The following is a 13,619-nucleotide window of genomic DNA, read 5'->3' as shown; positions in this document are numbered from 1 at the left end:
AGAGCGTTATCTGTTTGCTGTTCTTTTTTCTTTTTTATTAGTATTATTTTTTAACTTCATGTCTATTGCATTATTTTCTTTTTTCTCTTTATAGTGAAAATTCCAATTTACAACTTCAAATAAAATGGTTCATTTTTTTGGCTCAACATATTATAATGGCTTTTTTGACTAACCATTTTGTTTCTTCCTTTTTTTTTTTCCTTTTTTGCTTTTTACTCTTCTAACTTTTTAAGAATTTATTTCTAAAATAGAAGTTAAACATTATCAATTTGTATTTTCTACTTCTACCACAAATATATTTTGAGAAGTATTTTCTATATATTCATCAATATTTAAACATTTATATTTTAGGAAGTTTTGCCTATAAGTGGCATATAAGTCAGAATTTTATTTCCTTGTTCCATATTGCTACTTTGAGTTATATTTCATAACACGTTATCAGCACGAGTCTCTAACCAATTGTATATATATATCTACAAAAAATTTCCTACATCCGGAAAGATTATAATTAGAAGCCATACATATCAACACATGGTTAAATGTAAAGAGAAACTACATATGGTAAGTAATGAAATGTTAGAAGGTATGATTATCTTATACTTGTCATTCCTTTAAAATCTCATATGCACACAACTTCGTACTACACCTGTATTGCATAAGCACATATTAATATTACATCTTTTATATCACATGAATGGAATAAAATTTTCGAAGTTCTATATGTGAAAATCATAGTAGCAGTTAATTATTGATATGATGCATGTTATGGTAACCAAGGATATTTTATATAAATTGTCTTATGCATATTTATGTGTTAACTATCTTCAATCTGTCCTGCCGCTTTTAACATTTTCTTTTACTTGAATGAATATTTTTTTTCCTTTTGGATTTTTACACTTGCATATAGTACCAAAAAAAAGGAATAAAAAATAAAATAAAATTGGTCATATTGATTAAAAGCATAAATCATCTTGAAGAAAACAAGAAATACTTCACATCTTTATCTAGGTTGATTAATTACTTCTTTGATATTTGGAAAACAAACCAGCTATTGAGAAAGTATACTTCATAATTTATGGTTGTATCATTTGAAAGCAAACAATGATTAGTATGACTACTAGAAGAGGTATTTTTGAGTATCCATGACCTACTTGATGCTTGCTACTGACTTACCATTTTTAAGTATTTTATATGAATGATGCACAAGCTACAACTGGTAAGTTGTTGCCTATAATGTCACTTTTCAGGTAATATAAATGCTGAATTTATGTATTAGTACTGTATATGTGTTAGGTGTACTTTTGATAAATTTATTCACTAATTACTTAGTTGAATTGAGTGAAGAAAAGTCATGGCGTTAAATCAAATCCAATAGGTAGGGTATACCCCGAAAACAATAATATTTTTGAGAGAGACTCAATAAATATTATGACAATGATTTTATGATCCTTTTAAACTCTAATAGAATTTAGAAGAAATATTCTGACTACAAACGGTTGTATTTCATATAGATGCTACAAATAATTAATAAAGCTTTACGCTGATTTGAGATTTGTACACTTATTTAAGAAAGCAAATTTGATTTGCTAAGTTGCAAATTAGTTGTGTATAACTTTCTTGGCATGTGATTGAAATTAAGGCTTGAGAATGAATCTCAATATTGTTTAGCCTATTATGCCATTGATTGAGGGTAAGACATCGGGATCAAGTCCTGATGCTCCATAATGATAAGAGTTGAGTTTGAGTCCCAATTTATTATGGCCTAACATGCCTTTATATTGGTAAGACATTGGGTTTGAGTCTCAATGTACCATATTGATGATATAATGATGACTAAAGAAAAATAATATATTTTTCATGAAAAGGCATGAAAATTGTCCCACTTAATTTGCTCCATTCTTGAAGTGAATGTGATAGCAGTGCATAATAAGTTTCAATGAAGACAAGTGGTTGAACAATGAACGTAGGTGTTCCAAATATCAAAATAATAATAATCATCACTATGATTATAAAAGGAGAACAATAAGGGTTCTCAAAATAGTCCTTCAAAATGTGAAGGCAATGCTTACCATCAAATTGGTATGAAAATAATAAAGCACGTCGCTAATTATGATCCATTCCTTGAAGAGAATGTGACTTGTGATAAGCATTGAGAATGCAAAGTCATTCCTAAAGTTGAATGTGGCAATATGTGATAAAAGCAATGAATAAAGACATGCAATTCATGATTATATGAATACCACACAACTCACCTCTAAGGGAGGTTTGAGTAAAATAAAGAGAATAAATATTATTGTGTGGTTACATGAATATGTCATTGGTCGCGTACATGTGGTACGCCAAATATTATTTTGACATGCCTTATAAAAGTTATTAAAGGCAAAGTTAAAGCAAGAAATAATTTTGCTTATGATGATTTTGACCATGACAATTTATTATGATATAATTTTATCCGTGAAGGAGACATTTACCATATGAATGGTATGATAAAAGATCTTGTTGTACAAAAGTTGTTAAGAACTCCGGAAAAACTAATTTGTTACTACCTGGATGAATAAACTTATTCATGACATTGATATTGTAAAGTCTCAAAAGAAACTTTTTGAGTTTCAAATATATAAGTCAAAGTGATTGGCATATTGAGACTATAAATGAAAGGAATATTGAATACTTCCATATTTCTATAATCATACCGGGTAAATATGAAAGGTTACCCGATCTTCTTTCTATTTGTACTACATAAATATAAGCATGATGCTGGAATCATATGCCACAAGTAAACTAGAGGTTTACTAAAACAAATATTAATTGGCATGACCGGTTGACCATCTCAGTTCAATTATGATGCGAAAAATTAATTAAGAATTACATTGGCATATATTGAAGAATAGAAGATTCTTCAAGAATTCTCTTGTGCTGTTTATTCTCATGATATACCAATTAAAGGTTGGGATTGAATCCCTTGATTTCTGAAAGGAATAAAAGGTGATATATATGGGGCCAGTCACCTGCCATGTGGACCGTTTACTATTATATAATTTTAATAGATGCATCTATTTTATGGTCACATGTGCATTTGTTATCAACTTGCAGTTTGGTTTTTACAAAATTGCTTGCTCAAATTATAGAGCACAATTCCAGAATATAAATTATGATGATTTATCTTGATAATACTGGTTTAAATCCAAGTTGGTTTAGCGGAAATTGTATGCCTCCAATTATAGCTAAATCATTGGTTATGAGAATAAAACTCCCAAAAATGAAATTTGGTATGAGTTGTATTATTTAATATACACCAGCACTTGTACGCATCTAGCCAAGTTATGAATATTTCTCCCTATCACAACCGGTTCAGGGTCAGGAACCAAATAATTTCTATATAGAAATATGAATGTGCTATATGATTTAACTATGCCACCACAATGCACAAAGATGGGTTCCCAAAGAAGGTTGGGAAATGTGTTGGTGATCCCAACATTAGGGGGAGAAAATGGATAGCTGAGAAAGTGATACGTGAAATGAATTATTATGAATACATATAGATCCTCGTACAAGAAAATATGAACTTGAAGTTCAAGTGATAATTAATTTATAAACTATTGCCAGACGCATTTGCTGATCCAAAGCTAAATGTCATATTTCAGTTGTTAATGCTCCAAATAGAATAAAGTCCATGAGGGACAGAGTCTATGGCATGCATGAAGCGTAACAGACCAATTGGTTCCAAAGATAAAACTCCTTGAAGAAGGAGAAGGGCAAAATGGTCATAATAAGGAGGCAAGTGTTTTAGAAGAGCACCACGACATAACACTTCGTAAGACCTCATGTGAGAGGCTCAAATACCTGAAAATAATGAGATAAAGAGATCTCAATAAGTTATGTCTTTATTGTGTAATAATTGAACCGATATAAAATGATCGTCGACGATATTGTTAACATAATGTAGCGCTCAATATTATTAATATTGACGAGGATCTTGAGCTCAAATCTGTCATGAAATTTGGACAGATAAATGATTGGCCAAATGCAAAATACGTAATGAAAATTGACTTCACTTGAAAAAATATGAAGTTGGGCGGATAGTCCCAACACCTGAAAGTATAAAGCCAATGGAGGTATAAATGTGTTCTTGTGCAAAAAATTCATGTCGATAGACATAAAGACGACTTGTAACACAAGAAAATTAGTAAATATCCTTACATTGATTATATTGAGACATGTTCTCTTATGGTGGATATAATTATTTCAAGTTTTAATCTGGCAATACATGAAAACTTGTTATGCGTATAATGGAAATCATTGAAGGATTAAAATTGTTCTGAAGCATATTAATGTTTCCAAGAAATCTATTAAATAAAGCTTCAAAAATCCTTATACGGATTGAAACAATCAAGGCGCATGTGGTATAATCACCTGTGTGAGTACTTATTGAAAGAAAGGTACAAGAATGATTCAATTTGTCCTTGTATCTTTATAAAAAGATCTGGATTTGAATTTGTTATAATCTTTGTGTATGTTGATTCAAATATCATTACAACTCCCAGGCAACTTCCTAAAGCAGTAAACTGTTTAAAGAAAGAATTTGAAATGAAAGATCTTGGAAAGACAAAATTTTGTCTTGGTCTACAAATTGAGTATATGAAAGATGAAATTTTTATCAATCAATCAGCATACACTAAAAAGATTTTAAAGCGATTTTATATGGATAAAGCACATCCATTTAGTACCCCGATGGTTGTGAAATCACTCGATATAAATAAAGATCCATTCCGACCTCATGAAAATAATGAAGAACTTGTTGGTCCTGAAGTACTATATCTTAGTGCAATTGATGCACTAATGTATCTTGCTAACACTAAAAGGCGTGACATAACATTTTCAGTTAATGTCTTAATAAGATATAGCTTTGCTCCTACAAGGAGACATTGGAGTGAAATCAAACACATATTGTGTTATCTAAAAAGGACTACCAATGTGGGCTTATTTTATGGCAATGATTGCAATCCCAATCTTGTTGGTTATGCCGATGTAGAGTATTTATCTGACACACACAAGGCTTGATCTCAAACATGCTATGTGTTTACATGTGGAGGCACTGCCATATCTTGGCGATCGACTAAGCAATCAATCGTGGCTACTTCTTCTAATCATGCTGAGATAATTTCTATTCATGAAGCAAGTCGAGAATGTATTTGGTTGAGGTCTATAATATATCTTATCCGAGACAAATGTGGTTTGAAGTGTGACAAACTACCCATAATTTTGTATGAAGACAATATAGCATGCATAGCCTAAATTGAAGGGAGGATTCATAAAAGGAGATAAGACAAAACACATTTTACCAAAGTTATTTTTCACACATAATCTTCAAAAGAATGGTGATATCAATGTGCAACAGATTCGTTCAAGTGATAATATGTTTGATTTGTTCACCAAATCTCTACTGACGTCAACCTTCAAGAAACTGGTGTACAAGATTGTGATGCGAAGGCTGAAGGATGTGAACTGATGCTCTCATCAAGGAGAGTTAATACGCGGTGTACTCTTTTTCCCTTACAAGGTTTTGTCCCACCGGGTTTTCCTTGCAAGGTTTTTAACGAGGCAACCAAAAGGCGTATTTCTAAATATGTGTACTCTTTTTCCTTCATTAGGATTTTTTTTCCCATAGGGTTTTTTCCTAATAAAGTTTTAATGAGGCACATTATTTATGGACATCCAAGGGGGAGTGTTATGATAAATATCATATTATGGTGGATGTCTACTCTTCCTCCATGATCTTCATGTCAAATGCTTAATGACATATTCAATGACATATTTTCTATATTCAATGACATATTTTCTTTACTTTTCATACCTATATAAAAGCCTTGTAATAGATAGGAAAATACACACAATTAAAGAAAAAAATCTGTTTCTTCTCTCTATCTCCATTTCTTGTTCATGTTTTACTAAATTGCTTTTATTTCCTTGTTCCATATTGCTACTTTGAGTTATATTTCATAACTGACAAATTATTTTTAGGAAGTATTGATGAGAAAATAATAAAAGTGGTCCCTTATATTTTAGAGTATGTTTGAAGTAGTCCTTAAATATACTCCTGGACCAGTTATGGTCTATTAAATTGGCCAAAAAAAAAAAGTGAGTACTTTTGATCTTCTTCATATATTTTTTAAAAAAAAAAACTTTTTTGTTAGATCTAGCGATAATTATGGAAAAAGTAAGATTAACAAAAATTCAAATTTAGAGGTGTAAATTTTTGTAGTTTCTGTTATTCTTGTTTTTTTAATCTATTTCTGTTGTTTAGTTTATTTTTTAAGGTGTATTTTTGCTATTTTTGTGAATTTCTTAGGTTAGTTTTTCGTGTTGGAGTTTCTGTTGTTCTTTTTTTTTTAATCTATTTCTGCTGTTTAGTTTATTTTTTAAGATGTATTTTTGCTATTGTTGCGAATTTCTTATGTTAGTTTTTCGTGTTGCAGTTTCTCAAAATTAACGGGATTTTTCTGATTTTTATGGTTAAATTTTTTTCCCTCATAGTTTCTATTAAATCTAAGGCTAGAGTTTGTTAAAAATTTAGGGGGGATCAAAGTACTCACTTTTGACAAATTTAAAGGACCAAAACAGTTTAGGAGTATATTCAGGGGACTATTGTGATATAGTTTGACTAAATACGAAATTTAAAAAAAAAACAAGTACTTTTGAAACTTGTAGTCATAAAAGTTTAAATTATAAAAAACTTTATGGGGTCATATTATTTGTGTGGTTATAAAGTTTTTCATTACAAATAAAATTAATAAAATAAAAAGTAAATATACCATTACTTTTGTAACGACTAAAAAAAGTTATGTCATCCAAATTGAAATGAAGAGAGTAGTACCAGTTTTTATTTTTTTTTTCAAAGTATTGAATATAAATAGAAATCAATTTTTATGAGCTTTGGACAATCAAACCACGCCCAAAAAGGTAATTTGGCTTTAATAGTGTTTGTTAAGGTTATCACTTGCCTGAAGGTATAGACAAAATACTGAATCTCTATAAACCTGAAAAGGAAAATAAAATAAAAAACAAATAATGGGGAAATACAGAAACAAGCAGGACTCGCAGGAGAAAGCTTCAATTCAGCTCACAATCTGAAGACAAATGTTGATATTTCTCTTTTCTAGTTTGATCTGTAAGTCAAATATGGCATCTTTTTTCATAATACTGTACTACCTCTATGCAAATGTAAGGGGAAAAAAAAAAAAGGAAACCTTTAATTGTGTTGTCTTTTTTAATAGCATATATTTTATAGACAAAATTAGCTAGAGATTTGATTTTGAGAACTGGGTTCTTGAATCTTGGCTGGTTATACATTTATTGACTGAACTGTGTTGAATATTTGATTTTGGGGAATTTGAGGTTTATTGACTTCGCATATAATTTTGTTTTTGCTCATTCATTTCCAATTTATAGTAATTTTTGCTAACTTAACATGTATTATAGAAATGATTATGCACACATAATAGGAACTTTAAAGAAAAAATTTAGTGGCATTGTATTAGGAGGTGCACTTTGGGGCCGACTAATTTGGATTCGCATTGTGAAGTGCATTTTGGAGGTAAAGGACTCCCTACGAAAGGCAATTTCACTCTTAGGGCTCGAATCTTTGGGGGTACTTACCCAGAGGCGAAGCCAGGAAATTTATAGGTTCTGAATTTGCTACAGAACCCAGAGCTCGTCTTAGTTACTGGGTTCATAATTAAATATTTATACATATTTAATAAATTTCCTAGTATAAATACAATGTTTAAGCAAAAATGACTGGGTTCGGCCGAACTCGTACACTACAGGCTAGCTCCGCCTCTATACTTACCCACCCACCACAACCGGAAACCTCTGTATTTGGTTTCCGGCATGTGACACTGTCTATCAACTTCAAATTGGCTATCAGTGGAAATGACCAATGTTCGAGTAAGATGTTCAATGAAAAAGGCACAATTCTATCTTTTATTTTTCTTAAGAAAATCATGTGTGACCAATTGACGTTTTCCTACCTTGCGAAACAAATTTTGAGTCCGGTTAGTAAAATGGAGCACAGTTCTTGTTTCCTAGATTGTTCACAAAATAAGGAATCATGAGAAGCTGCAATTTCAAGTTGATGATTTTCTTAAGAGACGAATGATAATGGATTGAGTACAGATTATGTGGTTGCTTGGTAACATTAGCTACCAAGCATTACACCCCCTTGGGGTGCGGCCCTTTCTCGGACCCTGCGTGAACGCGGGATACTTTGTGTACCGGGCTGCCCTTTTTTTGGTAACATTATTAGCTAAATTCTTAAACAGTCCATATTATCACTTTGGGCCATCTTGATTGATTTTTATTATTCAAATAAACAGTGTGCAAAAGTGAACTTCTTTACTCTCTTTCTTCTATGGTCAAAGAACTTTTTTATTGGAGATATTGTAGTTGAGCTCTAAATGGTGCTCGGAACAAGACGGCAACATGAAGGGTCACTTTCTGAAACTTTTTTCCCTGATAGGTATGATTAGAAAAACAATCAGCATCCCAGTTGCAGATCCATTTGGTTGCCCAAACAAGAACTGTTCTTTAGTCCTTAGCATTACCCTGTGTAGCCTTTGAGTAAGTTAACTTAAGAAAAGGAAAGATATCCATAAGAATAAACGAAATCAGTTTTATCTTTATTTTACATATGATAATAAAGGCATTAGAATTGTTTCCCATATTCATTTGTTCGAAATGAATCCGGTGGACCTTAGCTGCCGGTTGAGCAAGCAGTGGCAATGATTCTGAAATAAATACAGTTTTTATTATCATTTAACTTGTCATAGAAGTCCATAAAAGCAGCTCAAAAAGAAATTCACAGAAATTTACTTGTCCTGCCTAGGAACATATTACTTGTAATGTGTTATATTTATTGCCTATTAGATATTTGATGCTGTTTTCTGGATATTTTGAATTGTGAAATACCTCTGGGGTAATGGGCTTCAGCATTCAAATTAATCTTTTCAACCATTGAACTAAAATTGCCGACTGGCTGTACTTCTTCTTAAGTTTCTGGTGATGTCAAAGTAGTGTGCATCACGAAGTATTTAATTTTGAGAAATCTGGTGAAATATTACACATAACACCAGTTTGTACATAATGTACTTAATTCAATTTTTCCGAAGGATGATGATGAAGGTTGTTATATGTGTAACCTAAACCACGGTTGTTATGCTTTCGTTGGTGTCAATGTTTCCTGAAAGTGCTGTGTTTAAACTAATTAGCTTTGTTTATTTTAAGTTCAACTTATACCCGTCTAATTGTTTTCTCACACCATTAGTGATGATGAACATTTGGCCTACAAGAAAATGCATGAATTTTCCACAGTGGATGGCTTTGTAGAGATAACCGAATCCTTGGCCGACATGATAAAGTTCATTGCAAATGAGCCTGCGGCGGGGCTTATCTACATTCAACAGCATACCCAAAAAGCAGTGCCTAACCTTATTAATCTCAATAACAATGTTGAGGAGAAATCTCGTCAACTGACTTTGCACACGGCGGATTCAGAAGATTCTATCATCATTGTCAGGTCAATGAAAGAGTCTGGCTTTCCAATTGCTAATGAAATGATTAAAGATCTCAGACATTCTCTAGCTGTCATGTCCGCGAAGCAGCCCAAAAGAGGATTTATGAGTAGACCAAGTTCAAGTTTCCGGATAGGGAGAACTATCTCTTGGAATCCTGCTACTTGGGATCATAACACAGGTACAGAACAAGATGGTGAGAGGAATGCTGGTTATATTTCAAACGTTTTCAGGTCGGCAAAAGAAAAAGCTAGTAGCTTCAAGTGGCCTCAGTTGGAGTCGATAGAATCTGGTTCTAAAGCAGCCAAGAATGAAGCATCTTTGTCAGACAAAGATGAGCAACCTGTGGCCTGTTCTAATGATGCGCTCTCAAAGCCAGATGCCAGCTCTTGCTCGAGAGGACAAAGATGAAGAGTTTTCATTGTCAAGTCAAACTACCAATGAGCTACAACAAGTGCAGGTAAATAAAAGCATGTCCCTTGATCAAATTCTGTCTGTATCAGAAAATTAACAATGAGGAGTTTAGGTCGAAAGAGAAGAAAAACTTGAGGAGTGGTCGGGAGGACGGGCAATCATAATGCTGTTCCTGGAGAAGATAATTAGCAGTAAAGGGCTTTAGCTTGATATAGCTTTGAACCGGAAACAATTCTTTTTCTCTGGAAGGGACTTCATTCGTACCATATTTGACGAATCTTTGTACCAAAACAGGAAATGTAAAAGTGAGAGATTATCAGTGTTCGAAAGAGACGGGAAAAAGAAGCTTGAATCTACAATATATTCTAATTGTCTTTGTACCTTGAGGAGTCTAAAAGGGCAGCCCGGTGCACTAAGCCCCGCTATGTGCGGAGTTTGGAGAAGGACCGGACCACAAGGATCTATTGTACGCAGCCTTACCCTGCATTTCTGCACGAGATTGTACCTTGAGGAGTCTATCTTTGTAAATTGCTTTTAGTTTATTCTCCGGACCGTAGTTTGACTGTCAGCTTCATAGTTCAAACTGATAAGACAAACCTAAATCCACAAGCAGCTTATGCCATTAATCAAAGCTCTTACCCATGTAGTTTGCCTATTAATCTCAAGGGATTGGCCCAGTAGAGTCAAAGGTCAGGTGTAAATTGCTTGCTTATAGAACTTGGCATTTCCACACAAGTAGCTGCAATGTGTACAATTTTACACATTATATTTTCTTGAAGTATATGGAAGCAGTTCAATGATTAGGAATTCATTTTGCATGTGACCTCACTTGAACTTGCATCTGAGATAAACCACTAGAATTCCAATTTATATTGCATATTTTCCACTGCAATGAGCTGCAACTCCATCCAACTGAAGCCGCTAAAGGGTGATCTTTTAACTTGATTTATCAAGATTTATTATATATCGGCATCAAATAATTGGTGTAGCATGTGCAATGATATGGTTGTGGCGCGAATTACTCTTGTGCACCTACATCATTCAGTTGTGCAAGCCCGCCCCTCATGTTGTTGAAGAATTGAGCTTATTGCGCAGCTGGTTATTGGAAGCTAGCAGTTGGTTGTAGCATTTAATCCCACAACTAGAAAAGGATTGCTTCGGGGTAACTATGGTATGACTTAATGTCGAGTAGTCGCTGTAAGCACGTGATTTTTGCTTCACGAAAAAACTACTCCAAAAGAAATCGAAAATTAAAACAAATTTCCTTGGTGTACAATTTTTAGAATTTGCGTGGCATTTTTGGATAATTATTTGTGTTTTTATCTGTGAATGTTTATCCTGTTTTAATTAATTAAAATACAAAAACAAAAATATGTTGCATGCATATTTAGGATTTGATTGTGTATTTAGGAACTAATCGAACCATAATTTGGTTTTAAAAGAAGAAAATCACAAAAATATGCATTTAGTCTATTTTATGTCATTTAAAGTGTGCCATCGTGTGATTTTATTTTAATTAAATGTTTTAACTTGTGTGCTAATTGTTGTTAAGAGTTAATTAATATTTTGTAGTTTAATTTTGGTTTTACAATTTATTTTTAGAATTTTTGTTAATTATTAATTAAAAGAAGAAAATGAAAAGAGTTGAAAATATAAGGCAAATCGGATTTGGGCCAAAATTTTAGACCAAAAATAAGGCCCAAACATTCAAAAGACCCGGTCCATTTCAGCCAGTCCCTCAGAAGACTCGAACGACGTCGTTTCTGAGTCTCAAATCTGGGCCGTTGATTTGTTTCAATCAAACGGTCCAATTCAGCCCCTGCATAATTGAAACGACGCCGTTTTAGGTGATCAAATCTGAGTCGTTCATCTATCTTGATCCAACTGCCTCAAGGCCTCCTCTATACCCGACCCATTTTCACCCAAGGTCGGCCCAATTTCGTATAGAGACAAAACGACATCGTGCCATTAAATGAAACGATCCAGGCCGTCGATCGTGCTTGATCGAACGACCAGTATCAAACGACCCTGCCCCTATATAAACTCAACCTCCTACCCCAGCCCCCTAACCAAACACCCCCCCTCGTCTTCCTGTTCATCGTCTCAACTCAGAGACTGAACCAAACACCCCTCACCGAAACCCTAGCCGCCATGACACCCCACCGCCTAAAACCCGGCGGCAACAACGCCGCCGGTCACCAAATCAACACCATAAGACCATCAGACCACCCTCGCTCCAAATATGTTAACCATCTGGCTCGAATCTTCCTGAAACTTCTCGAATCTTCATTTGAAGATTCGAGCCAAACATGAACCTACCCCAATCCACTCCAAATTCATACCAGGCAACCCCCAGACCTCCCTCATACCATAAATGACTTTGGTTCCGTTCAAATCTGCCTAAAAACGTTCGAACCCTAAATCGAAAACCAGGAACCCTAGAAATTCCAAATCATGGAATCCGTCCAAATTAAGTGAGGATTTGGGGTCTAATCGACCTTAATCGAAGTGTTCTCAGTTGAGAACACTTCGACTAAGGTCTGTTCGACCTCAAAGTGTCCGAGTCCGAGTTCGAGCCTGGGTCCGTATAGTTCTGATGTTCTCAGGTATTTTTCTTTTTCCCTTGTTCTGTGTTCATGTTTTTTTTATCTGTGTATCTGTTTAGTTTAGTTTTGTTGATTTTTCCATTCTTTATCAATTCATCTTCTCATCCCCAGTGACCTTTTTATTTGGTCAATTTTTCTGTTTGTTGATTAATTGTACCTGTTATAAACTACACATTCGATTTGATTAATGTCGTCGAATAATTAGTTTCATAAGTCCCCTGTTTTGTCCAAAGCCATGAATCACCTTGTTTATATGTTTGATTCTGTTTGTTGTTACCAATTGTGTATGTATAATCGATTAATAAGTTGCGTCGATTAATTAGTTTCCTGTTAGTCCCTGTTTCTGTCAATACCACTGAAATTACCCGTGAATTGCCTGATTCTCTGTTTCTGATTGTTTAGTGTCAATTGTAATATGTAATCGATTAATTAAGCTTCGTTGATTAGGTCGTTCGTATAGTTTGAATCATTTGGCATTCTGTCGTTTATGGTTTTTCAATTGTTAGTTGTCTGATTAATTAAGATTCTGTTTGATTATAAGCATTGTTCTGAATCATTGAAACTCTTGTATTTGATGTATTTTTCTATCTTAAATTACTAGCTAAAATTGGTTTATAGCTGTAGTAATTTAGGTGATCATCTGGGAATTAGTTTAGTCAATGCTTAGCTTTCCTCCTTAGGTGAGTTGGTACAGCTGATGGGTAGTAGTTTCAGTCGTAATTTAAGGAGTAATTTGGGAATGTGGGACCCTCAATAATTAATAGACAGGCTGCTAAGGGCTTAATTGAGAAAAAGGTTAGTGGATTTGAAAAAGAGAGGGGACAATTTCAAGTGGGATTGAATAGTTAATAGACCACTAATAGTGGAAGACCATTTTTTAAGTTTTGACTATCCATCAGGGCCTAAAGATCCGGCAAAGATAAGGGGATTGAAAGACTTAGAGAATAAAAAAATAAATAAAAAAAAGAAAGGGGCTTAGACATTCGGCCATAAAAAGGGGACAGAGATAGACTTGAAGGGGGGGGGGAGT

General features: G+C 33.7%; 1 protein-coding gene across 3 annotated transcripts; it reads left to right on the top strand.

Annotated features, from left to right (window-relative positions):
- Positions 1 to 7,009: 7,009 nt before the first annotated feature.
- LOC107780426 (uncharacterized) lies at positions 7,010 to 10,787 on the top strand. 3 transcript variants are annotated; one of them, XM_016600968.2, is made up of 3 exons: positions 7,010 to 7,168; positions 9,323 to 10,029; positions 10,278 to 10,787. In XM_016600968.2, exon 2 carries the CDS (start codon positions 9,351 to 9,353, stop codon positions 9,978 to 9,980), a length of 630 nt encoding a protein of 209 aa, XP_016456454.1. In that variant the 5' UTR covers positions 7,010 to 7,168; positions 9,323 to 9,350; the 3' UTR covers positions 9,981 to 10,029; positions 10,278 to 10,787. The 3 variants fall into 3 exon arrangements, with proteins under 3 accessions (XP_016456454.1, XP_016456453.1, XP_016456452.1); XM_016600967.2 differs by having other exon boundaries at positions 10,096 to 10,787; XM_016600966.2 differs by having other exon boundaries at positions 9,323 to 10,787.
- The last annotated feature ends 2,832 nt before the right edge of the window (positions 10,788 to 13,619 follow it).

The sequence above is a fragment of the Nicotiana tabacum genome, chromosome 11 (assembly GCF_000715075.1).
Source record: "Nicotiana tabacum cultivar K326 chromosome 11, ASM71507v2, whole genome shotgun sequence".
Lineage (NCBI taxonomy): Eukaryota > Viridiplantae > Streptophyta > Magnoliopsida > Solanales > Solanaceae > Nicotiana > Nicotiana tabacum.
The sequence above is the reverse complement of the archived record's forward strand: the minus strand, read 5'-3'. Positions and strand labels throughout refer to the sequence as shown.

Excerpts from the sequence above, each read along its gene's own strand:
- LOC107780426 (XM_016600968.2), top strand. The coding sequence starts at position 9,351 with ATGCATGAATTTTCCACAGTGGATGGCTTTGTAGAGATAACCGAATCC.